Source organism: Leptopilina heterotoma, unplaced genomic scaffold (assembly GCF_015476425.1).
Source record: "Leptopilina heterotoma isolate Lh14 unplaced genomic scaffold, ASM1547642v1 Lhet_76, whole genome shotgun sequence".
In the NCBI taxonomy this organism is placed as follows: domain Eukaryota; kingdom Metazoa; phylum Arthropoda; class Insecta; order Hymenoptera; family Figitidae; genus Leptopilina; species Leptopilina heterotoma.
In genome coordinates this window covers 709863-737241 of record NW_025111175.1, presented here as the reverse complement: position 1 = coordinate 737241, position 27379 = coordinate 709863, and the positions used below count along the sequence as shown (strand labels likewise).

At 24.6% G+C, this 27379-nt stretch overlaps 2 protein-coding genes across 11 annotated transcripts in view; both read left to right on the top strand.

Annotated features, from left to right (window-relative positions):
- The first annotated feature begins 504 nt into the window (after positions 1 to 504).
- On the top strand, positions 505 to 2791 carry LOC122510839 (probable GDP-L-fucose synthase). Of its 2 annotated transcripts, XM_043625774.1 has the most exons (7): positions 505 to 727; positions 844 to 1020; positions 1194 to 1308; positions 1409 to 1537; positions 1648 to 1861; positions 2039 to 2176; positions 2502 to 2791. In XM_043625774.1, exons 2-7 carry the CDS (start codon positions 884 to 886, stop codon positions 2735 to 2737), a joined length of 969 nt encoding a protein of 322 aa, XP_043481709.1. In that variant the 5' UTR covers positions 505 to 727; positions 844 to 883; the 3' UTR covers positions 2738 to 2791. The 2 variants fall into 2 exon arrangements, with proteins under 2 accessions (XP_043481709.1, XP_043481708.1); XM_043625773.1 differs by having other exon boundaries at positions 505 to 1020.
- An 85-nt stretch (positions 2792 to 2876) lies between these two features.
- Positions 2877 to 27379, top strand: part of LOC122510838 (diacylglycerol lipase-alpha) — a 53245-nt gene continuing 28742 nt past the window's right edge. For 7 of the 9 annotated variants that reach the window (XM_043625766.1, XM_043625763.1, XM_043625767.1 and 4 more), the window contains exons 1-2: positions 2877 to 3012; positions 6710 to 7012. In XM_043625766.1, coding sequence (XP_043481701.1) covers positions 6918 to 7012 — 95 coding nt within the window. In that variant the 5' untranslated portion in view covers positions 2877 to 3012; positions 6710 to 6917. Of the gene's footprint in view, positions 3013 to 4564; positions 5497 to 6709; positions 7013 to 10403; positions 10766 to 27379 lie in introns of those variants that run through there. The other 2 variants (XM_043625764.1, XM_043625765.1) reach the window with 2 other exon arrangements.

The following is a 27379-nucleotide window of genomic DNA, read 5'->3' as shown; positions in this document are numbered from 1 at the left end:
AGAGATAAAAAAATAAACGAATGATAAAAAAATAAATCAATGATTAAGTGAATTGAAGAATAAAATAAACTCTGGCTTGTAAATTAAGATTTAAAGTGTAGTAAAAATATGATAGAAAGTACGTATATAAAAAAAGTATACAATCTCAGATGCATTTAGAAAAACCGTAGTATGAAATTCGCACCATTTTTCTTTTCGTTATTTGAAATGACAATTTTTGTAAAGAATTTATTTTTAAGAAATAACAATTTTTTCTGGACAAATTTCCAATCGAAATTTTTATTTTGTAAAAAAAATGATTAATCTTCATTAATCAGAGAATTTGTAGATTTCAAAACTGTAAGTGTACTCTTTCTTTTTTTTGAAATAAAAGGTACACACCAAAATTGCAAAAAAGGTAATTTGAATTTTTGAAAAGTTCCCGCTCAGTGTAATTTTCATCTCACGTGACTTAAAATAGAAATGCGCATGTGCAGAATTAACTGCCGTTCATTAAGCGCATGCGCGAGCTTGACATTTGTCACGTACGCAGCGTACACATTTTGCTTGTTTTTTAAATTTCTTTATTGTTATTTCTTTTTTAAATTATCTGTGTGATTATTATTGTTTTTATGTGATTAATCAGTGATTTATACATGTGTTTTAGTGTAATTGTAATGATGAAAGTTTGGATATAAGGAATCGAGGAAGAAAAAAGGGAAAAAGATTGAAAAGTATCAAGTTTGAGGTTAGGTTTCGTGATAATTGAATTGATTGAATTATAAGAAAATTAAACGTAATTTCATTGATGTTTGTTGATTTATTGTTGTGTAATAGTCAAATTTTTTGTTACTTGTGTAATAGAAGTGTACCGTATCTTTGTTGCGTTGATAAAAAGTGAAATATGTCGGAAAGTAAAAACGTGATTTTGGTCACCGGTGGCACCGGGTTAGTTGGAAAAGCAATTGCAACGGTGATTGAAAGTGATAACAATCCTAATGAAAAATGGATATTTGTTGGTTCAAAAGACGCTGATTTGTGGTATGTATACTTAGAAAATATGTTTTTAAACAGCTTTTAATATCTTTTGATCCATTTTTGACATTAAAAAGTACTTTTTTCTTGCCTACTTTTTCAATTCAATTTGACAAAATTGTTACTTTAATGCTTTTTAATTACGCTAGCGTTTTAATTGTTGATAAATTGTATTTTAGTGATAAAAAAAGCACTGAGGCATTATTCGAAAAACATAAACCAACTCATGTTATTCACTTGGCTGCAATAGTCGGTGGTTTGTTTGTCAACATGAAAAACAATCTCGATTTTTTGGTAAAGAACTTGTTTTTATTTCATTTATTAGGAAAGAATATTTTTCTTTATAATATTTATTAGAAATAAAAATTATTGGGTTTATCATTTTTTTTTGTAGCGAAGGAATTTGCAAATTAATGATAATGTTTTACAAACTGCACACGAGCGGAATGTTAAAAAAGTTGTATCATGTCTTTCGACTTGTATTTTTCCTGATAAAACGACATATCCTATTGATGAAACCATGGTGAGTGAATAATAAAAAAGAAAACAATGATAGAACTTTTGTAGATGTATAAAAGATATTGGAATTTAAAAATAGACAAAAAAGATGTTGATCGTGAAACTATTGTCTAGGTTCACAATGGACCGCCACATGTTTCCAATTATGGTTACAGTTATGCCAAAAGAATGATTGACGTTTTAAATAAAGGATACTTTGATCAACACGGTAGAATCTACACGAGCGTAATACCTTGCAATGTTTTTGGACCATTTGACAATTTTCGTCCGGATGCGAGTCACGTTATTCCTGGACTTATGAGAAGACTTTACGATCTTATGAAAGATGGTTATTACATTTATTTTTTTTTACAAAGCAAAATTAATTATTATTATTATTATTATTATTTATTTTTTAAAAGATTAATTAAATATACTTAAGAAATTTTTAAATAATTAATTAATTTGTAAAAGATAAATTAAGTTTTAAAAGATTAATTTCTTCTAATTTGGAAAAAATTTTCAGGCAATACGACAGACAAGGTATTCAAGGTTTTAGGAACCGGAAAACCATTGAGACAATTTATTTACAGTAAAGATTTGGCGAAACTGATTGTTTGGGTTTTGAGGAATTACGAATCAGTTGAACCCATTATTTTATCAGGTATTTTTTATAAACAAAAATTATACAATTTACAAATAATAATTTTAGTATTATATAAAAATAATTATAAACTAATTACAATTTCAATTTAATACGAAAAATTCTAAATTTTTGTTTCTTTTTGATTGCCTTAAATGCAATAGAAGATTTCTTTGAGTATTTAATAATTTTTTAGAGTGTATCAGAATATTTTTTAGTGTCAGGGAAAAAGTCCAAAATTTTTCTGACAACCCTGTTTATTTAAATAGAAAATTTGACAACAAAATGAATATTTTTTTTTCTTAATAATTTGTTTCCATAAAGAAAATTAAATTTCTTTTTTCAGTGGACGAATCTCAGGAGGTAACAATAGCCCATTTAGCTGAAACTCTCGTAAAAGCTTTTGAGTTCAAAGGAAAAATTGAATTTGATTTGACGTCTGCCGATGGACAATTCAAAAAAACAGCAAACAATTCAAAGCTACGAAAATTTTTACCTGACTTCACATTCACGCCATTTGAGCAAGCATTGCAGGAAACTGTTGACTGGTATAAACAAAACTACAGTGATGCTCGTAATTAAAAATTTTTCAGTTGACATTAGAGTTTTCAAACATTGAAGAATAAAATTTCATAATATCAGAATTATGAATATACAGTAATAATCAATAATGCGTTAAAGGAACTGAAGTGAGCGAAAAATATTGATATTTTTTTAAGAAGAAAATTTATCTACGATTTGATGGTAATTTGGCACAAATATTGGATGTTCAAGTGAGAGACTTTTACTGAGTAAGTGAAGCAGTTTTGAGAAAACATGAAATTTGAATGAATGATCTTCGAAAATAATGTTCACAGGTAACGCATTTATTTTTAAATTAATTTTAATTTTTTAAATTAATTTAATAAATAATAATTAATAAAGTAATTAATTAATTAATTAATTAATAATTAAACTGATTTTAAATAAAAAGAAAAAATTACCTTGAAAGAAGTTTTATTTTCATTTTTAGAAAAAATTTGCTTTGACAGTAAAAGAAAGTTTTTCGCTAATAAATTATTATTCATCAGATTCCTGATTACTGATTTTACTTTTTATTATTATTACTGATTTTTTCTTATTATACTACTTTATTAATTGATGAGTGAAGGAAGATAATAATATAGTAAAAATTATTTTTTTTACAAGTAATTATTTATCTACGTTTAGAAAAAATTCTCAGTAGATATGGTTTCTTTACAAAGAACAGAGTTAAAAAGTATAAACATTTCATTTAGCTCTGACCTCAGAATTTTTTCATTTCTTGAAATATTTCTCAAGAAATTAAAGTTAGATAAAATTGCCTTTTAATCGTTTTTCTTCCTATTTGAAAAAGTTAATAACTTTCTAAATTATGAATATAAAAAATGAAAATTCTATTTTATTTAATTTTAAATTACTATTTTATTCCTATTGTAGTTTATTTAAATATTATATTAATTATTATAAATCGATATTTACAATAATTATTTAAAATAATCTTTTCCAGAAGTTTTAAATTTCGGAAAAATATGAAAAAGAGAAAAACTTTCTTTACTGTATTTTATATATGGATTAAAATTTAAAATCAATGAGTTTTGTAAGAGATATTTAGTTGAACTCTATGTTACATAAACGAATTTTATAACTCCACATAGACATAATGGGTACGAAATAAGGGGAATAAGTTATTGAAAAGAACTTGAAATATAGATCATAAATGTATAACATTTATATAATTTAAATATAGATATTTCTTGAAGGGATGATGATTCCATTCTGATAAAATATTCAATACTTTCTTGATGGATTTGAAAATAGAATAATAAAAGATGTAGAGATTTATGAAAAATAAATCAAATGTCAAAGTTAATAATTTTCAACTATTTACAAGTATTAATTTTTGTTATAAATTTTATTTTTGAAAAAAAGAAAATATTCTCTATACCGAAAGGTCGTACTTATAAGTAAATATTTTTCTAAAATTCGTTTAAGTGACTCTTTCACCTCTTTTTTTTTATTCTCATTGATTCTCGCATTTAATGACGAACTTATTTAAAGCAATTAAAGTTAATTTGGTTTTTTTTTTTTTTTTGAAAGTAATTATACAGTTAAATTAACTTTCATTAAGTTTAACTACTGTAAGTTTAAAAAAGCATTAAAGCAAGCATTAAAGTAAAATGGAAAAGAAGAAAAATGAAAGAATTACAAAAACTTGTTTTATTCGAAAATTAAAAAGTTTATTATAATTAAATTTTAATGTAGAAAATAATTACTTTCTGTGGAACAATTACTGAAATTTTAAAATTACATTTCAATTGAACATTACATTTAAATTACATTTAAATTTTTTTTATTGATTTCTAGTGAAAAAGGAGTAAAATCACGAATTTTAAATTATGTTGTCGTGATTTCTCTTTTTTTTGTGAATAAAATTTCTGGGATTAAAAGTGATATTATGTGTACCTATATAAATATAGAGTTGTAGATATTTGTATATATGTGTATTGTATATTTATATGGTGAGGGTGTAGAATTAGTTTTTCACAGCTTGTGCACAGGGATTCCGACATCGAAGCGATTTACAAGTAGCAATAGAATCACGCAGGCGCCGCGACGCTTAGCGTCGTTTTCTCTGTTACCAGTTTGCAAGAGGTACCTCACCTCGTCGGACGTAGTTTTTTTTAAAACGTCAAATATTGCCGGCAAAGTTCGCGGGCACGTGGAGTTGTAAAATAAACGTTCGCATTTATAATAATAATAAATTGTCACAAATGTGACTGAAGAGAGGAAACAAATAATGAATAATACATTTTATTATTCAAAAATGAATGAAACGATTATATTGCCAAAAAGGAAATTGATATCGACAATCGTCTTGTGCGACAAAAAATAAGGACCAAAATATTGTCGAGAGAATCTCGAAATTTCAAGGCGTCTCCGCTTGTGTTTTTTTCCATTTATTTTTATTATTTACTAGTTATTAATTACGAATCACTAATTACTAATTACTATTTACTAATTTTAATAATATAGATTGATTTTTATATTTTCGATATTTTTCTTACATATTTCGGGATTGGAGTATAAATTCCGGGGGGGTTTCAATTATTAAAGTTCGGTTTGGGAAATTGTGACGGACATTTTTTGTGTTGTGTGTAAGTTTTTCGAAAAAGATTACATAATTTCTTACAAGTGATATTCAAATTTTTGAAAATTATGCCAAAGAAGTCGGGGGAAAATGCAGTCTTATCGTTTCTTTAAAAACTCGTTTATACTTGCAACGATGCAATCGATGATTACATTACAACTTTGAATACAAGGTAAAGTTGCAAATTGCTTTTTGAAATTAAAGCTTCTCCCCACAAATAACAGCAATTTTCGCATATTAAATTTCGTATCAAGTTCTAATTTATAATTTCACTGCTTTCTTTTTTTTCTTTATTATCTTATTCATTATAATGTTGTTTTTAAAATTTTCATAATCTCTAATTGTATTCGCAATTTTTATATTATTAAATTTCTTTATTATATAATTTCGTTATATTTTTAATGACATTCATAATTTAATTGCTTTATTTTTAATTACACTGTTATATTCATAATTTTCTTGTTTATATACTTTTAATTAGGATGTTATTTCAAAATTTTAAATTAATTTATTTTAAATTCACAATTTACACTCATATAATTATGTTTATGCTCATAATAATTGTAATTTTATGAATGAAAGTGAACAGTGATTTCTATAATTAAATGCATAATGACTTCTTTGAAATGTCTGCTGATTAAAAATGATTAAATTAGTCAGAGTGAAACCAGAAACTTTTATTTATCTCAGTATGAATCATGTCCGTTTCTTTCACTGAATTGAAAAATTGACTCGAGTGAATAAATTTTAATTGCATTTGATATTAAATTGAAATATTAGTTTTATTAACTAAACATTAGTTTACATCACTAAACATTAATTTACATCTCCAAACATTATTTTACATTACTAAACATTATTTTACATTACTAAACATTATTTTACATCATATAAACATTATTTTACATTACTAAACATTATTTTACATCATATAAACATTATTTTACATTACTAAACATTAGTTGCATTACTTTGTAATTCAGATTTGTTTCTCTATTTTCAAAAACGCTTGTCTCGAGAACTTGAATAATTTTCTTATCCTTTACCACCCACGTTCTTTGCCAATACTTGAAAAATATTTCATAATAGTTTCTAACATTTGTCAGACAATTTAACAAACGATGTTTGTAAAAATAGTATTTAACATTGAAAATTTCTCTTTGAAAAAAAAAAATTCCTGTCTATTAATAATGATTGGAAAATAATTAACAAGTCGATGATAAGATAAAAAAAACGAGTATTGCATATTTTTCAAAAAGAAATTATTTTACTGATGTAAAATATTTAATTTTGTTTCCAAGAGAAATTGTCAATTTTTTAAATAAATTTAATACTTTTGAGGATTTTTCTAAGTGAATTTTTTCTAATTTTGAAAATTTTTTTAGGGCTTTTGCATCAATAAGGAGAGCGAGAGAGAGTCGACGATGGAAACGACAAGGGAAGTGGCGCATTTCAATCGAAGTCTGAGGCTCAAGGATCGCAAATGCGGGACAATTTCGAGAAACAGAAAAGAGGTCATCTTTGGAAAATCTCGTGCAAAGATAAATTTTATTGACACGTAGTGAATTTCTCAGTGATAGTGGAAAGAAAAATATGCCGGGGATCGTAGTCTTCCAACGACGATGGAGCGTCGGAAGCGACGATCTCGTGGTGCCTGGTGGCTTTTTATTTATTCTACATTTTATTTGGTGAGTCAACAATTTATTGTAAAAATTTTTATCCTTCAATTTTTCTCCCTTCGGGAATGCCCAGAGGATTTTTATTTCAAAATCTCTCTCTTCTTCTATTTTAACAATCGTATATAAGGAATTTTTTTACTGTATACTACATTTGAAATCTCGAATTATGAGAATTATTTTAGTTTGATTTTTTTACTTATTCTCATCATAGGGGGAGAAAGTATTAAATTAATATTGAATATATATATTTAGTATATAATATTGATACTGAATTTTTGTTTTAATCCAGAGATTTTCATTATCAAATATTAAATCTGAGAATGATCTAACTTTGGAACTTTGTTTTCGAAGAGAATTTTTTGCGCCCCTTGCACACACAATCATAAATAAGACGTGTTTTCACGTTGGGAAAGTTTCGTTGGCTAATTTTTTTTACTTTCAGATAATAGAGATCAGGGAAAAGTTTTGCCAATTGTTGTGAGTTCGTTAACAATACCCTCAAGATTCAGTGCACTAAGTTCTGATTCTGGGATGTGTTTTTTTTCTTCTTTTCTCCTTTCGTAAAATAAATCTCCTTGGTGATTAATCGAAATCCTGAGCTTTTTGAATTTGAAACACAGGTATTGTTTTTGTTTGTCGTTCTTAAAAAAAAAGAAAAAAATTTCATTTCTAAAGAGGAGGAAAAAATAGTGTTCCAATTCTGAGAATCTTTGTTCTAAATTTGACCACAGAAAAGAACAAGCTTGTCTAGAGAAGTTGCACGTGGAAGCCTCGAGTACAATGTACGAAGAGTGTTCTTGTCAAGAGGACCTAGCATATTTGCCTCCGGGTTATGAGTTATGTCGTTTTCTTTTCCTCCCCAAGAGTGTGGAAAAATATATTCGAATGTTTTCTTCGAAAAGTTAAATCGACTATTCTTGGTAGTTGATAATAATAATAATAATTCGACAACTATTATTTCTATCTTCCATTATCAGGGTTGCCACACAACTTGGAAATTTTACTTAAATATTTCAGAATTAATTAAATTTTAACAGGAATTCTATTATTTACAAAATCTTTATAAATTTATTTGCAATAATTCAATTATTTTCCATAAATAATCAATTTTTTTAAAGAGATTCAACTATTTTCATAAATAATAAAACTGATCGCAGAGTTTCAATTATTTTTAATACAATTTTAATCAAATTTCTCCAAAAATATAATTATTCTTAAAAATTTTATTAAAATTCATCAAAGAAATTCAATTTCTTGAAAGAATTAAATTATTTTCAAAAATTTTAATAAAATTCTTTTTAAGAATTCAATTTTTTTTTAATAATTTTAATAAAATTCTACGTAGAAATTTAATTAATTTCAATAATTTATCAAAAATTCAATTATTTTCAATATCTACTACTTCAATAAAATTTCACAAAAGAAATCAATTGTTTAAAAAAAATTTTTAAAAATTCGTCTCAAGAATTGAATTATTTTCAAAAGCAATAAAATTTTTCGCAGAAATTCAACTATGGTCGAAAGTTTAAAATAAATTCTTGGCAAAATTTCAATTATCTTTATAAATAATAAAATTTTTCTCTAAAATTCCATTATTTTCTAAAATTTTATTAAAATTCTTGGCAAAATTTCAATTATTTTCAAAAACTGTTCTCAATTTAATCAAATTTTTTACAGAGATTCAATTATTTTTATTGCAATTTTAATCTAATTTCTCGAAAATTAAATTATTATTCGTCAAAAGATTTTTAATTACCTTTTTAAAAATTTGCTGATAAAATTCTTTATGAGGGTTTAATTTTAAAAAACATTGAAGTATTCAATAAATTATTTATTTTTGTATTTAAATAATTGAATTCTCGTAAAATTTTCTAATAAACATTGATTTAAATATGAATTTTAGTTAAAATGTTAGATACCTAATAATTAAATATTAAACTAATTCTAAATTTGAATTAGTAAAAATGTTTTTAATTTGAATTAGTGACTGACTTTTTGCTTTTGAATTAGCAGATTTTACTAATAAATAGTCGTTTCTACTAATTTAGTAGTAAAATTTACTAATTCAAAGCCAAAAAGTCAGTGACTAATTCCAAAAAAATTGGTAAACAATTTTAGTAATTCAAATTTAGAGAGAAAGTATTACAGCTGAATTTTTTAGAAATAATTGAATTTTGAAAAGGTTTCAAATTAAAGTCTTTGAATGTTTGAATTTTTCATACTTTTAACTAAAAATTGTGTAGATTTAATTTCTTTGAAAAAGTTTAATTGCATTTTTTTTAATTTATTTGAACTTTTTATATTCTAATATATATTTGATTGAAGAATTTTCGAATAATCGCAGAAGTTTCGTAAAATTGAATTGTAAACAAAAGAATTTGAAAATTTTCAAAGAAATTTTTCAAAAATGATTAAAAATAATAAATTTAAAGAAGAATCTTAGTTAAAAATTCTGGAAAACAATAATTGAATTGAAGTGATGAAAGTAATTTTGAATAAGTTAGAGTAACAATATTCTTATAATATAAAATAATTTTTTTTTTTTTTATTATAAATAATAATTTTATCAGTCGGTCAATTTTAATTATTATAAAACATGAAGATATTGATTGCTCTGAGTCGAAGACTCGGAGTGATCGATTTCTTCATGTTTTATAACAATTGAATTTGAATCTTTTGAAGAATTTTAATTCCTATGGAAAAATAATAATTAAATATTTATTTAAAGAAAATAAATATAACAATGCGGATATATTTGTAAAAATTTATCGGAATTATTTAATTTTGTAAAATATAAATTTAGTTTTAAAAACCTGGAAAAATTCCGTTTTCTAATCTGGAAAACCTGGAAAAGTCAGGGAATTTGAAATGAGCAAGAGCGTGGCAACCCTGAATTTATTTTCTATATCAAGAAAATTATGGATTTCAATTTTGAAATTATTATTTTAATAACAATAAAAAATATTATCAAAGAAAATTATTAGTTCGGTTTCAATTCTTAGTTTTGATGTCAGTTGAGACATGAATTAAAAATCAAATTTTAATCCAAAAAGGATTCTATTTTGCCAGTGGGAATATTATTGGCAGTTCTGTCGCTTTCACGAAAAAACTGTAATTGTTAATTCTTTATGTAAAATTGTCTTCATGACTCAGTGACAGATTGTCTCTCTTGAAAATGCTTGAAAAATTCTCCCTCTCTTTTTTTTCCTCTCTCGTTTAATCAAATTTTGTTTCTTATCGCTAATTAACGGAATGATATTCGTAAGTTTTTCAATTCACAATTTTCAGTTGCATTTCGTAAGCAGTGTGCTTTGCAGTGAGAGAGAGGTCAAATGACCGGCTGCCTTTCTTCGATCGTTTCATCTATTCACACTGATTGCCAAAGGGAGTTGTGTATAGTTTATTTGTGTGTGTTAGTTCGCAACACGAGACGTAAAGATTTTCACTAAACAACACGTGCGAGATAAGAGTAAATAGAAGTTTGCTCTTAAATATATTTTCCACGTGGGCGTGTGTTATTCTCTAATGACGTGATTTTTCTATGAAATAAGTAGTGTTATATGTTTGTTACATTATGTAATATTTGGAATAAGTGATTTTATTTCTGAAAAGAATTTTATTTTTGAAAAGAATATTGTATGTTTATTATTAAAAGAAGGAGGAAAAAATGCCGAGTTTGGTTGTTTTTGGTAGACGCTGGTTAGTTGCAAGTGATGATTTGGTTATTCCTGGATTACATCTCGTCTGTATTCATTTCATTCAGTAAGTGCTGGAGAAATAATTTAATCTCTCTGTCTCTCGCTTTCCTTTTGTTTCGATTTTATTTCCAATTTCATATTTTGTACGAAATATTGCAGCTAATTAGCTAATATTAATTACTTTAATTAATATTCCGTATTTACTACTGACGGATTTAATATGCAAACTGCAGTATAAATTTAATGAACAATATTGAATAATAGAGAAGGTTCTTTTATAAAAACATCTTTGTTTATATTTCGATTCGATTGAAAATCAATTTAATAGAGAGATTTAGTAATTATTTTGTAGAGTATTTTTGTCTCTTTGCTGGATTTTAATTAGAAAAAGGTAAAAATTTTGAAAAATGAAAGTAAAATAAAGGATTATAATTTTTATCGAAAAGTGAGGTTATGTGGTACTTTTTGGGATTTTTTTGGAGCAATAATGGCAATAATTAATAATAATCTATATTAATGATCATTGTGTATTCCAGTAATCTGTTCGCAGTTTGAAGTTAGTTGTTGCTTGCTCTTTTTGTTTCCTAAGTTTTTAAATAATTTTTCTTTTTAAATGCTTTCAATTTTAAAATTAAATGTATTGAAAATAATTGAATTCTTGCAAAGAATTTTATCAGAAATTTGAATATAATTGAATTCTTGCAAAGAATTTTGAAAAAATTTTTGAAAAACCAAATTAAATTCTTCTGAAGAATTTCTTCGAATTTTTTAAAAATAATGGAGTTTTTTATAAATTTTATTTGAAAATTTTAAATGCAATTGAATTTTATGAAGAATTTCTTTCAAATTTTGAATGTAATTGAATTTTATAAAGAATTCCTTTCAAATTTTTAATATAATCGTCTTTGTCAAGAATTAAAATTAAAAATTTTATTTTTGAATTTCATTAATATTTTTTTAAAATATCTAAATTCTTCTTCGAATTTTATTAAAATATATTAAAAATAATTGAATTCTATCAAAAAATTTACTTTAATTTTTTGAATGTATATTTATTTGATTTTGAATTTGATTAAAATAATTGCTGGAAAATTAAATTACTTTAAACAATTTTATAATAGTTTTCGTAAATAATTAAATTCTTTTGAAGAATTTCTTTAATTTTTTGAAAACAATGTAGTTTTTGTTAATAATTTTAATTGAAAATTTTGAACAGAATTGAATTCTTTCGAAGAATTTTATTATTTATGAAAGAATTTTATTTAAATTTCTGAAAAACAAAATTAAATTCTTCTGAAGACTTTCTTTACATTTTGTTTCAATAATGGAGTTTTTTTTACTAGTTTTAATTGAAAATTTTAAATATAATTGATTTTTATGAAGAATTTCTTTGCAAATTTATTGATGTTATTGTTGCAAATTTTAAAATAATCGTCTTTGTTAATGATTAAAATTTAAACATTTGATTATTGAATTTTATTAAAATTTTTAGAAAATAACTAAATTCTTCTCACAATTTTATTAAAATATATTGAAAATAATTGAATTCTTTCGAAGAATAGATACTATTAAAGTTTTTGACACTAAATGAATTCTTTCAAAAAATTTTTTTAATTTTTTGAATGTAATTGATTTTGTTGTAATAATTGCAGTAATAATTTTACTATAAATTTTTTAAAAATTATTATTGCTAGAAAATTAAATTATTTTTAATTCTTTTGAAGAATTTCTTTAAGTTTTTTGAGAATAATTGTGTTTTTTTAAAAATAATTTTCATTGAAAATTTTGAAAACAGTTGAGTTAAACAAAGAACTTTTTCTACTTTTTAAAATAATCGTGTCTGTTAATTATAATTAAAAATTTGATAATTGAATTTTTTTCAAAATTGTATTGAAAATAATTGAATTCTTGAGGACAATTTTATTATTTGTAAAAATAATTTAATTCTTGCGAAGAATTTTACTATTTATAAAAAGAATTGAATTGTTTCCAAGAATTTATTACAATTTTAGAAAATAATAAAATTGAATTCTTTTGAAAAATTGTATTAAAAATTTAAAAAAAAAATTGAATCCTTTAGTCAAGTTTTATTAAAAATGGATTGAAAATAATTGAAATCTCGCAACGAATTTTACTATTTTTTAAAATACTAATTGAATTCTTGCGAAGAATGTTATTATATATGAAAATAATTTAATTTTTGTGTTAACAAATATTTTCGTCTAATTAACAAATATTTTTTAATTACCTTTTAGAATTTTTAATACAATTACTTTCGTTTAAATTGATTTTTTTCTTCATTGATTCCTTTCGTTCTTCTTCTGTTTTTTGTTCCTTTTTCTTTGTTCATTTGAAGCGGAAATTGTAAACAAATCGATTAGATAAATAATTTACATTTTTATAATTTAAAAAATATAGAAATTTTTTTTTTTAATTTCTTTAATTTTAATTTTTTTTGACTTTATTACCTAATGAAACTTGATTCGACATATAATTTGGCGTGTTCTTATATTTCAATGATCATTTCCAATTATTATACATACGCAAATAGTAATTACGCTAAATTAGTATATACGCATAGCCTTTGGGAATACAACACGATTATTAGATGGCAAAACGATACTGATAATATTTAGGAATTCTATATTTGTACTTGCAAAGTTAGAAAGTAATTAGTTGCAAATTATTCTAGCGGATAAATCGCCTTTCTATATATAATATTCATTAAAAAAAAAATTTCAACTTTCTTTTCATTAAATTAATTTCTCTTTTTTATGAGAACTAATTTTAAACTTTTGACTTAGTTTATAAAGTTGAAATGTGAGAATTAAGAACGAAAACACGCCAATATTTACGTCTCAAGGGAAACTATAGACCTCAAATTTCATTTGTAGTTGTAATTTTCTTTATTAAAGAAAAGGTAAAGAGAGTTTATCAAAAGAAAATGTTGATTTATAAAAAGTTGTGCTCTAAATATTTGCACGTCATGGAATAATTATTTTGTTGTATGCTAATGAAATGGTAAATGTTTATTTTTTGTTAATGAATCAGTTTAATTATTTTTTATTTCCTTTAAATATTAATCAGATTAATAGATTAGTAAATGTTTAATTATTTTTATACCTCCTTTTTTAGGGAATCAAGAGCGGAAAATAATTAAGGAGAGAGAAAGAGAGAGAGGCTATTTTGAAAATAGAATTTGAACTAATTTTGGGGGAAAATAGATAAACGGAAATGGCACTTTGGTATACACAGGGCTCATTAATTAATCAGGCATATGAAGGTCGATTTATAATTACTGACCTGGATTTATTAGTTCTTGAAATGCCTCGATAATGTCGGAAAATTAAGGACCCTTTGAATAAAGGAGAGGATAAAGTGAAAGTTGACGCGAATGAGCAGCAAAAATGTGTTTCGTAAGCTCGAGGAAGAGAGGATGGTATATAGAGGAGAGAGAGAGAAAAAAAGGGAAAGCATGTTTTTTCGAGGGTTGAAGGAAATGTAGTAGTGGTAGTAGTAGTTTCTTTCTTGAAGGATCGATATGTCATGTTACGCGTGCAACGAAGTAACGAACTGGTTGGTTTTGCTTCGTGTGAATGACATTACTCCCTTGTACTCTATGTCCATGAATCATTCAAGGGTGACCCCATATTCCTCAGTTGCATTCTGACCTCCTGCCATGAAACGAATTTTCAAATTTTTATATGAATTCGCCTCTTGACTCGTTCAATTTTTTGCTCTTTTCGTTTTTTACCCGCTATTTTTCGCTTCTAACTTTTTTTGCTCTTGAACATTCTCTCCATTTCCAATTTTTCACATTTTCGAAGACTTCTTTCCAATTTGAAAATTGTTTTTTTCTTTTTGGAAAATTGTCTTATTTTCGATCGAAGACGAAGATAATAATTTGTTGGATAAATTTTTTCTTTCTATTAGAGTAGAAAATTTCTCTTTTAACTACTATTTTTTTCTTTTGTTCGACGATTTAGGGAATTTTCTTTTTGAAATTATTTTAAATAATTGTAGAATGAAATAAAATTTATGTTTATTAATTCAAAATTTTTGGCTGATTAGGAATTTATTCTAATTATTGGAAAGTTAACTAAGAAAATTTAATTCTGATTCCATATTTCGTTGGTTAGGATTGTTTTGCATTCAAAATGTAAAAAATTAAATCAGAAATTTTTTTATTCAAAAATTTGTCAAATAGGAATCTTTCTAATTACAAATTTTCTTATTTAGAAATTTTTTTAGCCTAAAATTTTGACAATTTGAAATTTTCCTAATTATAAATTATTTTGTGTTTTTATTAAATTTTGAATTTGGAAAGTAAATAAATGATTTTCGTTTTTTTGAACATTCAGAGTTTCAGAGAAATGTAAAAACGATATCAACAAAAAGAAAATATTAAATTAAATTTAATTAAATAAATTAAATTGAGATTTACTTTAATTTAATTAACTTGTTAAAGTAATTTAAATTTACTTTTAATTAAATTTAATTAATATACTTTTAATTAAATTAATAAACTTTTAATTAAATTTCAACGGCCGTAAATGTAAAATATAATGTTATGATTGAGCGAAAATGAAAAAATTGAATTTTAAAAATAATTTTTCAGAAATTCAGTATTTGATTTAATACATTTTTCACATCAATTTTTATTCTTTTAAATAAATTTTTACTAAACTTTTTTCTCTTCCAGTCTTCCTTTTTTTTTTTTTTTGCCACGAGAGAAAGAAAGTTTCTTAATTATTTTAAAGAACAGTTGAGAATTAAACAAGGTGTAAAGAGCATAACTCAAAAGTTAAAGAGCAAATGAAAAAGTTTTTAACTTTTTATGTATAGTGCACTCATTTTGTTGAAAAAGCGTTTTTCTCGATCTATTTTTTAAAAAAAGTGGCATTTCTTTCTCAATGTATTCAAAAGACGATGGGTACAATAACAAGATTTTAGGAAGTAATGCATAATTTTTCAATTTTACTGTTGAAATATTTTTGATCTCAGAAAAAAACAGTAGTTTGGAAATTTATATAATATATTTATTCTTTTTTTCGATGAAAATATTTTAATGAAATTAATTCTTTCTCTTGTTGAATAAAATTTTCATTTTCAAATTATTTTATCGTGTTTATTGGAGAATAATTCCTGAATAAAAAGTAATTTTTTTTTTGTTGTTTTTTTAAAGACTTGGATGTAAAATATCTATTTTTAATTTAATACCCGCCGATTGTTGTTTTATGCAAACATTATGAACGCGAAATTTACTATATGAATAAAGAACAGAAACGCTTTCAGGTATTTACAAAATTTATGACACAATTCGTTTCACTTTATTCATATAGTGGCAATAATGAAAATTAAAAATTATTTTCGTTTTTTTTGCAATAGTTAAAAATATGCAAAAAAAAAAAAAAATGAAAACAGTTTTTACCTTGAGACATATTTATACATATTTATTTTTAAAACAAAATGAGCCGATGATTTTGAATTTATTGGGAAATTTTCTTACATTATGAGTCTTTTGTAAAAATAGACTGAGACTTTAAGTGAATTTTTTTTTGATTTATAAGAAATAATTAAAAAATAATATACGTGGGAATCATTTTTTTGGTTATCTCGGGGAAAATTTAAATTCTCGCTCGATTTAGAGTTGAAAGAAGAAGCACTTATCTCTTATCTATATTTGAATAAACTTGCGATTTATATACGAAATTAATTTAAGAAAGTGGCGTGCGCAGATATTAAATTTTTGATGCACCCTTCAAAATTTACAAGTGGAAGAACATTGAAGGGTGTAAAATCCCTTTAGTGTTGTATCCTAGAGAAAATTTCTGCTATCCCTTCTTTTTCACATTGAATATCTCCCCCACGAATTTCGTGAATTTCTACTTGAATGGTGCTTGGTGCACTCTCTCCCACTATGGCAATCCCTTGTGCGATAAATGGGTCTTTGTTTTCTCCATAGCTTGCAGAAAGATTTATGGGACATTACTCTAATGTTTATCACTTGCCAGTAAACCACTGGATATGTTTCTGTGGTTCTTGTTGATGAAACTGCATAACTTTAGAATTTTTAAAGAAAATATTCGAAACTTTTTTTTTATTATTTTATTTTACGAAATTATAAATTCAAATTGATTCTTTATTTTTTCTATTTAAAAAATAAAGCTAGTCGTTGATTTCTGGTCGTTGATTTCTTCTTTCGGGATTTTTTACCTCAATATTTTTTATATTTTTATATTTTTAATTTCAGATCATTTTTCATTGGCAGAAAGTTGTTACTTGAAAATGTTTCTAAATAGAATTCTAGTCACTTGGAAATTATTTTGATTGAAAATTGTATTTAGAAATATTTATAAATTCGAAATTTTGCCATCTAGGAATTTTAGTAATTAGAAATTCTATTATAAGGTGATTTTTTTACTTTGAATTTTTCTCTGATCACATATTTTGTTAGTTTTGTTTTTTTTAAACTAAAAATGTAAATTACGAATCTTTTTAATTAGAAATTTAGTTAATTAGGAAATTTTTTTATTTGAATTTTTGTCAATTAGGAACTGTCCTAACTAGCAATTTCGTTACTTAGGAATTTTTTTAGTTGGGAATTTTGTCGATTGGGAATTTTTTTAATTAAAAATTTTCTTATTTAGGAATTTTTTTAGCCGAAAAGTTTGACAATTTGGAATTTTTCTAATTAGAAATTTTCTTACTTGCGAATTTTTTTAATGAAAATTTTGTCAAAATGAAATAATTCCAATTACGAATTTCGTTACTTAAATATTTTTCTAATCAGAAATTCTATTGGAAAGGAAATTTTTCTAATCAAAAATATTATTTGGAATTATTTCTAATTAAGAATTTTTCAACCTGAGAATATTTTCGAAATTAAAAATGTGAATTAGGAATTTTTTGAATTGTGGATTGTTGGCTCGGAAAATAAAAACACGAAATGGTGTTAAGGATTTTTAATTTGTCGTGAAATAAATTTCCCCACTTTTTGTAGTGTTTGCAAAGAGGATATGTAAATTATGGGAAATTTACTCATTTTCTTTTTTTTGCTTTTATTTTTTTCATTCTAAACAAATTGATTAATCAAGATCGTAGCTGGTGATAATGAAGGGACGTTACTGAATGGTATACAAATTTAACGCAGATATGTTGCCAATAGTTAATATCGACATTTCCATTTATCTGACTAGTCATATGTGGCTATTAGGTATAAATGATGTTTACCGCAAATGCGGTGCATTTGGTGCAATGTTACACTCAGCACAATGAGAACTATTTCGAGAATCAAGAAACAATGCGAAGTGCAAAATTGTTATTTCACATTTTCCTCCAATATCTCGTGAATTCAATATTCAATTTTAATGACACAAAATTCGCGTCATTTTCTGATAATTATTTTCATTTAATAATTTCCCCTGTAATTATTTTAATTATCACGAAAATAATTTTTACAATTCACTATTATATAATTGGAATATAATATTTTCCGTTAATTATATTACGAATATGTTAATTTCACTCTCTTTTGCTTTATACATTTTTTGATAATTGTAATTTTGTTCTTAAACACCTGCATACTAAATAAATCCAGAATGTTATTAGTTGAAACAGAATTCTAATCATGATTTAAATCATGAATTAGAAGTTTACGTTAGTTATTCTGAGGTGAATGTGTGGTTAAAAGTTAATTTTCATTTAAGTTTGTTTTGGGAAAATTTAGTTTGGAAAACTTTTATGGTCTTTGACACAGAAATTTTGTAATTATTTTACTTTTCACTCGTTAGGAGTTAATTAAATGGCTTATCCGTCAATGAGATCGTGTACTTTGGCCGAATTAATTAACTGTTTATTTTAATGACACAATATCCGACTAGGATCAGGATCAATCTATTGTTAATCAAAACCTTATCTGCAATAGTTAATCTCATGAAGATCAGAGATTTCCCTTGAACATGATTGAATTATTAATATGGTAATCCTTGACAAAGTTTCCTCTGCGTCAATTATTCTAAACTCAAGGTACTCTTCTATTTTTTGTTCCAGGCACTTCACTTTTGCAGGTTTTTTCAGTCGAAGCATAAATAATGGACGAAGAGTTTCAATCAGTAGATTGTTTTTCTTTTTAAATGTTATTCAACGAAAGAGATTTTTTATTTGAAAATTTCGCTAATTTATTCATTGGAAATTTTTCTAATTGGGGAATTTTTCTAATAATTAATTTTATTACTTTGAAAATTGTTCTGATTAGAAATTTCGTTCCTTTGGAATTTCTCCTATTAAAAACTTTGTTATTTTGGAATTTTGCCAAGAAGAAATTTTTTCCTCTGGAAATTTTGTTAGTTAGGAAAAATGTTGTTATTTGGAAATTTTTCCTAATTAGAAATTTTTTTTGGGAAATTTCTTGAGAATCCTTGAGAATTTTTTTTAATAGAAATTTTGTTATTTTGGAATTTTTTAGAGTAGAAATTTTTCTTTTCCTTGGAAATTTTAGCTTATTAGGAATGTTTTTTACCTTTTTCTGAATAAAAATTTTGTTATTTTGAATTTTTCTTATTATAAATTTCTTTAACGAAAAATTGGAAATTTTATCGTTTGAAAATTTCACTAATTCAAAATTTTATTCGAGAATTTTTTTTAAAATAAAAATATTATTATTTTGGAATTTTGTCAAGAAGACTTTTTTTCTGTAAATTTTGTTAGTTAGGAATGTTGTTATTTGGAAATTTTTTCTAATTAGAAATTTTCCTTGGTAAATTTCTTAAAAATCCTTGAGAATTTTTTTTAATAGAAATTTTGTTACTTTGGAATTTTTTAGAATAGAAATTCTTTTATATGGAAATTTTAGCTTATTAGGAATTTTTTGCTGATTAAAAAATGTTATTTAGAATTTTTCTTATTAGAAATTTTTTTAATTGAAAATTTCGCTAATTAGTAATTCTTTTCCTTGAAAATTTTTTTTAATAGAAATTTTATTATTTTCGGATTTTGCTAAGAAATTTTGTTATTTATAGAATTTTTTTTACTAGCAATTTCGTAATTTAAAATATTTGCTAAATAAAAAGTTTATTTTGAAATTTTTCTTCTTAATTAATTGATTACTTGAAAATTTTACTTATTATGACTTATTTCTCTGGAAGTTTTGTTAATTAGCAATTTCGTCATACGAAAAGTTTTACTAATTAGGAATTTAATTCCTTGTAAATTTCTTTTATTAGAAATTTTTTTCCTTTCGGATTTATCATGATTAAAAATTTCTTTATTAGGAATTTTGCTTCTTTGGAACTTTTTTTATTCAAAATTTTGTTATTTTCCATTTTCCTAAAATTAAATTTTTTTTCTTTGAAAATTTAACTTATTAGGAAATTTGTTATATTTAGATTTTGCTGATTAAGAAATTTTCTCCTTGCGAATTTATCTTCTTAAAAATATCACTACTTTGGAGTTTTGCTATTTAGAAAATTTCTCATTTGAAAATGTTGCTAAAAATTTCATTTGTAAGGGAATTTTTCCTATTGAGTAATTGATTATTGGGAAATTTTGTTAAGGATTTTTTCTCTGGAAATTTTGTCAACTAGTAATTTCGTTACTAGAAAATTTTTGCTAATTAGGAATTTTCCTTGGGAATTTCTTTCATTAGAAATTTATTTTCTTTCATAATTTTGCTGATTCGAAAATTTGCTTATTATTAGAAACTTTGTCACTTGGAAATTTTGCTAATTAGAAATTTCGTTACTTGAAAACTTTGCTAATTAGATATTGTCTTGTTAAAAATTTTCTTTATTACAAATTTTGTTTCTTGACAATTTTTCTAATTAGAAACTTCGTTCTCAAAAAATTTTTCTAATTAGAAACTTTGTTCTCAAAAAAAACTTTTCTTAAGTAGAAATTTAGTTCTCAAAAAATCTCGCTTATTGCAATTTTCACAAATTAGAAATATTCCTCAATTATTATCAGTTTTTCTAAACTGAAAACTGTCCTATTTCTTGAGAATTAAGTTCTTTTTAATTGAGAATTTTTCAATAGTGAGAATTTTATTGAAGTGGAAAATTTTTCCACTCTATTGTGAGTGGCGTTAAGGATTTTTAATTTGTCGTCTAACCGAATAAATTCTTATTCATTGAGGGGAATCCTTATTAAAGATGCGAATAGAATCGTCTGAAGAGTAATTAAAATTGTGAAATTTCGTCTGTTTTCCTTTTTTTTATTCCTTTATTCCGCAATATTGAATGAAAATTAAAAAGTTTAATTAACCTGAATAGCTATTGAGGTGGTGGATTTATACAACACGATTATGGAAATGTTTTGAATGGCTTCGCTAAGTGAATCAGATTGTAATGTATGAGGTCAGTGACACTAAATTGCACTATTCAAAGATGTCAACTCGAAATAGTTATTCAAACACTGTCTCTATGAATTCGTCAAAAGGTCCATTGAAAATTATTCTCGTTTCTCACTCTCGTAAATCCTTTCTCATTGACAGAAGAAATTAATTACAAAGAAACAACTTGACTAGAAAATTAGAAATAATTTATTATTTTTACAAAACTTTTTTCTACTGTTATTTTTTATTTGCAAAATTTAAATTAGAGATGAATTTAATTATTATAGAATTAAAATCTGTTATTTAATATTAATATTTGTACTTATTAGTATTCAAATTATTGATATTTTAATTAATAATACTCTAACAGTTTTCTAATTAATTAACAGTTGTTTCAAATTTATCGAATTTATATTTTATAATTGCTGTTCTGATTTTCAGTAAATGCAGAGCAGAATTTAATTGAACATCTTTTCGAGTTTGAATTCACCGATGGAAAACTCATGAGGAAATTAAATTCTGGGTGCAAAACTTATCTGTAAATTTCAAGTCATAATCGTTCTTAAAGAGTGGCGAGATATCTTTTGATGCGCTAATGTCTTCTGATATTTTTCCAATCTCCGCTAATGTCTTCCTGTAAACGACAGACTTTATTGTTTGTTTTTTGACAGATTTTTTTCTAAATGAATATTTTAAAGTATTTTAAAGTATTTTTCCTCGCTTTTAAATATGTTTTTGAATTTTAATTCCATACGAAGTAAGAAAGGAGTGAAGATAAGTTTATTATACGACTTTTGAGCAACTTCTTTGTTAGATTTCTATTGAGATTTTTATCTTTTCTGGTCGTTTCACACAAACTAAAGGCCGAGATAATCCTTCCTATACCACTCTAGTTGAAAATGCAAATAGAATCCTTTAAAGCTTTTTTGCTTTTGCCAGAGCAGCAATATCCGCAAAAGTTAAAACGGATATGGGAAAAGATTCCCAGGTACTATAGGCGACACTAGGAACTGCAAATTCTCAAAAGATCGCAATTTTCCATTTTGCAATCCATGACCATTTCTCGTTAACTTCGTTATGTTTCTGAGTAAACTCGTTATTTCAACGAAATCATCTTTGCTGATCGAGTAAATTCCCTTTTTAGATCTTCCACCCTTTTTGCAATTCTCATCTTTTTGGAGTTTCTTTTTTTTGTATTTTTTTCCGTTTGGTTTTTGTTTCCTTTTTCTGTCTTTTTTTTACCTTTTTGGGTTTTTCTATTTTGGTGTTTTTTTCCCCTTTATCGAAAAATGTTTGATAGTATTTTACTCGGAAAATTTTTGCGTATCACGTTCACAAACCAGTAGGGAAAAAGTTTTATTGAAATTTTTTGATTTTCTCAATATTTCAGAGAGAATATGAAACACTGGAAACAAAATTGCCGAGATATTGTGTTCATAAAAGGTTCTTTCTCCTTTCTTTTTCTCTTCTTTTTTTATTTTCCTCTTGGAAACAAGGACAAGATTGCAATTGGACTTGCAAGACGAAGGAACAGTAATTGTCATATTTTCATTATATTCACCTAGTATTTTCGCTCGCGGAAAATTTTAATATAGAGGAGAATTTCTCGTCGGAAATAAAAGCGCGTTATTTTTATGAAAATAAATTTTTACTTACTGAAGAAACAATTTTTAGGAAAAGGGATTTTTTTTCGAAAACCAATTTTTAGGGAAGAGGATTTTTAGAAAAAAGGATTTTTAGGAAAAAGAATTTTTAGAGGAAAGAATTGTCAGGAAATACCATTTTTAGGGAAAAGATTTATTCGAAAAATGAATTTTAGGAAAAAAATGTAGTAAATTAATTACAATTTGATTGAATTCGTAGTTTGAGGATTGAGTACAGCTTTGTATCATAACACATTGTGTGCATTGAATGTTCAATTAATCTTTGAATCAATACCTTTCAATAATTGGAATACAATACAAATTGAGTCTACGGATGTAAAATTTTTTTTTTTTGATTGGAAAATAAAATGTGAATTCCATTAATGTTTGATTACATTTTCTCGGGTTTTTCTATATAGTACTCCATATTGAATTGTAATCTAATCTAAAAGGAATTTTATCCAGATGAAGTTCATTCTGTTTCCATTTCCTTTTTTTTCTACGATAATGGAAGATTAGCACTCTTAGTGGAAATGCTTGTGCTCTCTCTTCAATTCCTCTATTTTGAAATTCGTTTTCTTTGGGAAATGGCTTCGGTGAAGTTGTAAAGACGATCTTTGCAGAGGAGAATTAATTATAGTTTAAAGCTGATCTATCATTCGGAAAATTTCCCCTTTTTCGCTGGTAAATTGAAATTGAAAATTGAATGCAAATATTTTAGAATTTTCGGTAACAATGTAAAAGTTATTTTTGAAATGCGATATGAGAGTAAATAAAAAGTGATATATTACTTTAGTTGAAGCTTATTTGTAGAAGGAAACTAAAATTGGATGAAAAATTGTAATTTTTATCCCCTTAGAACTTTCAACAATTCGTTTTATTCGACATAAAAATTTCCACCATTCTGCCATAAAACATTCGATAAAAAAGAGATTATTACTGAATATATTTTTTGTGTCATAAACTTTTGTTCTTGTATTGTAAACTTTCGAATTTTTCCTTTTTTCTTGTCGAATTTTGAATGCCGAATAATTATCGAATAGTTTGCGGTTACTTTTTGGTTATTTTCATTTTTCTCGATTTTCTTTAATAAAAGTTGAATATTTTCGAATGTTTTCAAGAAAGAATAATTCACTTCTTTCGTTTCACTTGTTCCAATTCTTCTCTTATAACTTTTTGGTGTATCGACTCGAAAAACTTTAAACTAAAGTCGTTAAACTGTTCACTTTTTTTTTCTTCTACTGTAAACGAGAATGTAGAGTTTGACAGAGAAACATCAGTTTATCCTGTTTTTCCATAGGTGTATTTACCGTTTCGAAATTGTATTGGGAAAACTTGGTCAGAGAGAGAGAAAATTTTTTTCTTTGAATATAGTTGTCGACAAAATTCGAATTAGCAACAAAAATTTAATTTTCGATAAATTGAATACTTGAAAAATAGTCTCTAATCTAATGATTGATTAGTAATTAATTTTTCATAAAAACTAATTAATTTCGTTTTTGTTTCAAGAAGGAAGCGAGCTAGCGAAAGCAAAGCAGGAACGAGTTGTCTTCTTTTTTTTTGGAAAAATAAGGATTGTGTGGGGGAAAAAAGAGATAACGAGAGTAAAGTCTCTATCGTTTTTTCGAAAAATGTAGAGAGAAAAAAACGAACGAACACTTAGATACTCGAAAGAACGTGCTTGAAAATGTGGAAAAATGCTTTTCCTAACTCAAAGTTCCTTACTAACGCTTTTCAATTCTGAGAAGCTATGAGAATATACACTAGACTTGTCGAGCCACGATATAGAATAAGCTTTTTTATTCGCTGTTGTTTGCATAAAATGAGAAGTGATAACTTCTTTCTCACAACTATATACTTAACTTCTTAAAAGGCATATACAAAGTGAAAATGAAAAATTGTTGTTGTCGTCGCTCTTGAAACAAATGTGCAAATTACTTTTCATTGCGAGTACTTTGAAATTCAAAACTAAGTTTACATGGAAGCTTTATTAAAATTTTAATTATTTCTAGAATTCTAAGAATATTTTTTATAAACAAGTATTTTTTTACTTTTTTTATTTTGAAAAAGTGTAAAAAACAAATCTTTCAAAAAAGAAAGTAATGAAGTTAATTAATATTATGGTCATTTTAATAAAGTTTTTATATTTAAAAAATGAAACCATAGTGAATATTAAAGTGAGCTTAAAAGCTTTTGTAATATTATATATAATATTAAAAGTTTCTCATGTAGCTAAAATTTTGTTGAAGTATTTCCCCGTGGTGTAATATCAAATATTAATATTTCTGGTTAAAAATACTATTGGAAATATATTTCTCTTACTTTTCATTATTAAATTTTTCATATCTTCTTAAAAATATTAAAAGTCAATATTTCACGAAGCAGAACTTGAAACATTTTACTTTTATTAGAAAAGATATATATTTTCATCGATAATTTAAAATATAACACGAGAAAAATTTTTACCCAAAAAGAATTTCATTTAGATGAAAAGCAAAAAAGTAGATCACATCTTCAAGGATAAAATATTATCAAAAAGGATTGACATTCTATGATCGAGTTCGTCTTGTTTGTTTTTTCAATGAAAATTCTTTTAATATCTATTGGTTTATATAGAGTATCATAAATGTCGAGGTAAAAGGCTATTTTATGGTTACTTTATATAAATACTTTTTTTTATTTCAAAAACATCAAGTATTATATAAACGTTGCAATAGTTTTTTTTTTGAATGAATTTTTTCTCAATATGTGAGTGAATTTGCGTATAGTATCGATTTAATTTTTTTCCCGACCTTCACTCTCTCATTAGTAATATTTTTTATTCTCGTTTTTCAATAATTTGAATAAAAATATTTTTTCTTGGTTGGAATTTTCTCTTCGTTTAAATCTGGTGAATTTTAACACGATAATTGTAATAAATGGTTTTTGAATCTGATTTTAAATGAATTATCCCGCTCTCTAAACTTGGAAGTAGTTAGATAATTTCTTAATTTATAGAGCATCTCGAGTGTGCCGAAAGCAGATCTCACTGATATTGATTATCCCCATCTTCCCTTCTATTCTTCTTTTCCTGAAACACGATCTATCACTTTACCAATATCTTAGTTCAATCGCTTTATTCATTAAGTTTTACTTAGACACCGTCTTTCTTAATTATATTATTAAAATCCTCTAGCAAATTCGTTATTTAAAAAAATTGAAAAATTCATATATTTTTACTTTAAAAACATTCATCAATTTTTAATTTTAAAAACAATTTCACGAATTTTTATTTTTTTTAAATTCTATTTTACGTCATATTTTTTGTTAACTTTTAATTAATAAATTCTCTGCAAACTTGAATAACTGAAAAAAAACAAACAAAGACTCACAATGTCAATTCATTTGATTTGTGGAAACATAAAATTCAGAAAATAGAATTTGCTTTTTCACTTAATTTGTGGATTTGATTTTTTTTTTGTATATGAGCGAAAAATATTTTTTATAAATTGAAAATATCTATTTGTATAAACGGAAAATGTATTTTTTTTATATGCGAAAAGTATTTCTTCGTATGAACAGAAAATATTTTTTTTTATAAGCGAAAAATATTTGGAAAATATTTTTTTGTGTAAGCAGAAAATATTTTTTTGTATAAACGAAAAATATTTTTCTAATAGAAAAAAAATTATTTACAAAAAAAATAAAGCGTTTGTAGATTTTCTGCGGCGAGTATATTTAAAGAAAATTTATATTTGTAAAGAAGACGTATAGATTTTTATAAAAGATTTATATTTTCTCCGCGGGTATTTTTCAATACAATTAGAAAACTTTCTTTCATCGTCAATGAATCTATATATATATACGAAAAAAGAAGAAAAAAAATTGTAACGAGCAGTTTACGTTTCCGTTTACACAAGTATTATTTATTCTTTTTCTCTCTCTCTCTCTCTCTCTTTCTCTCTGTTGAAAGTAGATACCGAGTGTAAACCTGTTTAAACGAGAGTGAAGAAAAAAATAGTATAGGAGTAAACAATAAAAAGATTGACACAATAAAGTAGAAGAATTGTTTGTTTCGATTTTTCGAATAAACTTTGATTGAAATGGAAAAATTTTCTTCTTCATTTATAAGAAAAGAGAATTTAATCTCTTTTTTTTGTATTAAAATAAAGAATTTTCTCATTTCGGTTGAAAGTAAAAAAATTTTTAATTATACAAAACAATTGCCTGCAACTGCCAGTGAATTACAAAATTGGCGAATTGTCAAATTTTCATTGTTTTCTGTATTTTCTGTAATTTAATTAACGTCCGAATTCTTAGTATTTTTTATTTTATATACAAATTTTTTAATTATAAAAAAAATTTCCACTGAATTAAAAAATTGGCAAATTGTCAAATTTTCATTCTTTTTTGTAATTTAATTAACGTGTTTGAATTCTTAGTATTTTATGCAAATTTTTCTTTCTTAAAAATGTTTTAATTATAAAAACAAAATACCTACCACTGAATTACAAAATTGGCAAATTGTCAAATTTTCATTCTTTTCTGTAATTTAAATAGTATTTTCTCGACAAATTTTTCTTTTGTTCTTTTTACTGAAATTAGAATATAAATTGACTATTTTATTATCATTTATTTACTATTATTTATTTATATAAATTATTTATTTTATCCTGTAATTTTTTTTTGTATTTATTATTCTCTATCACCCTATTTTTATTTATAA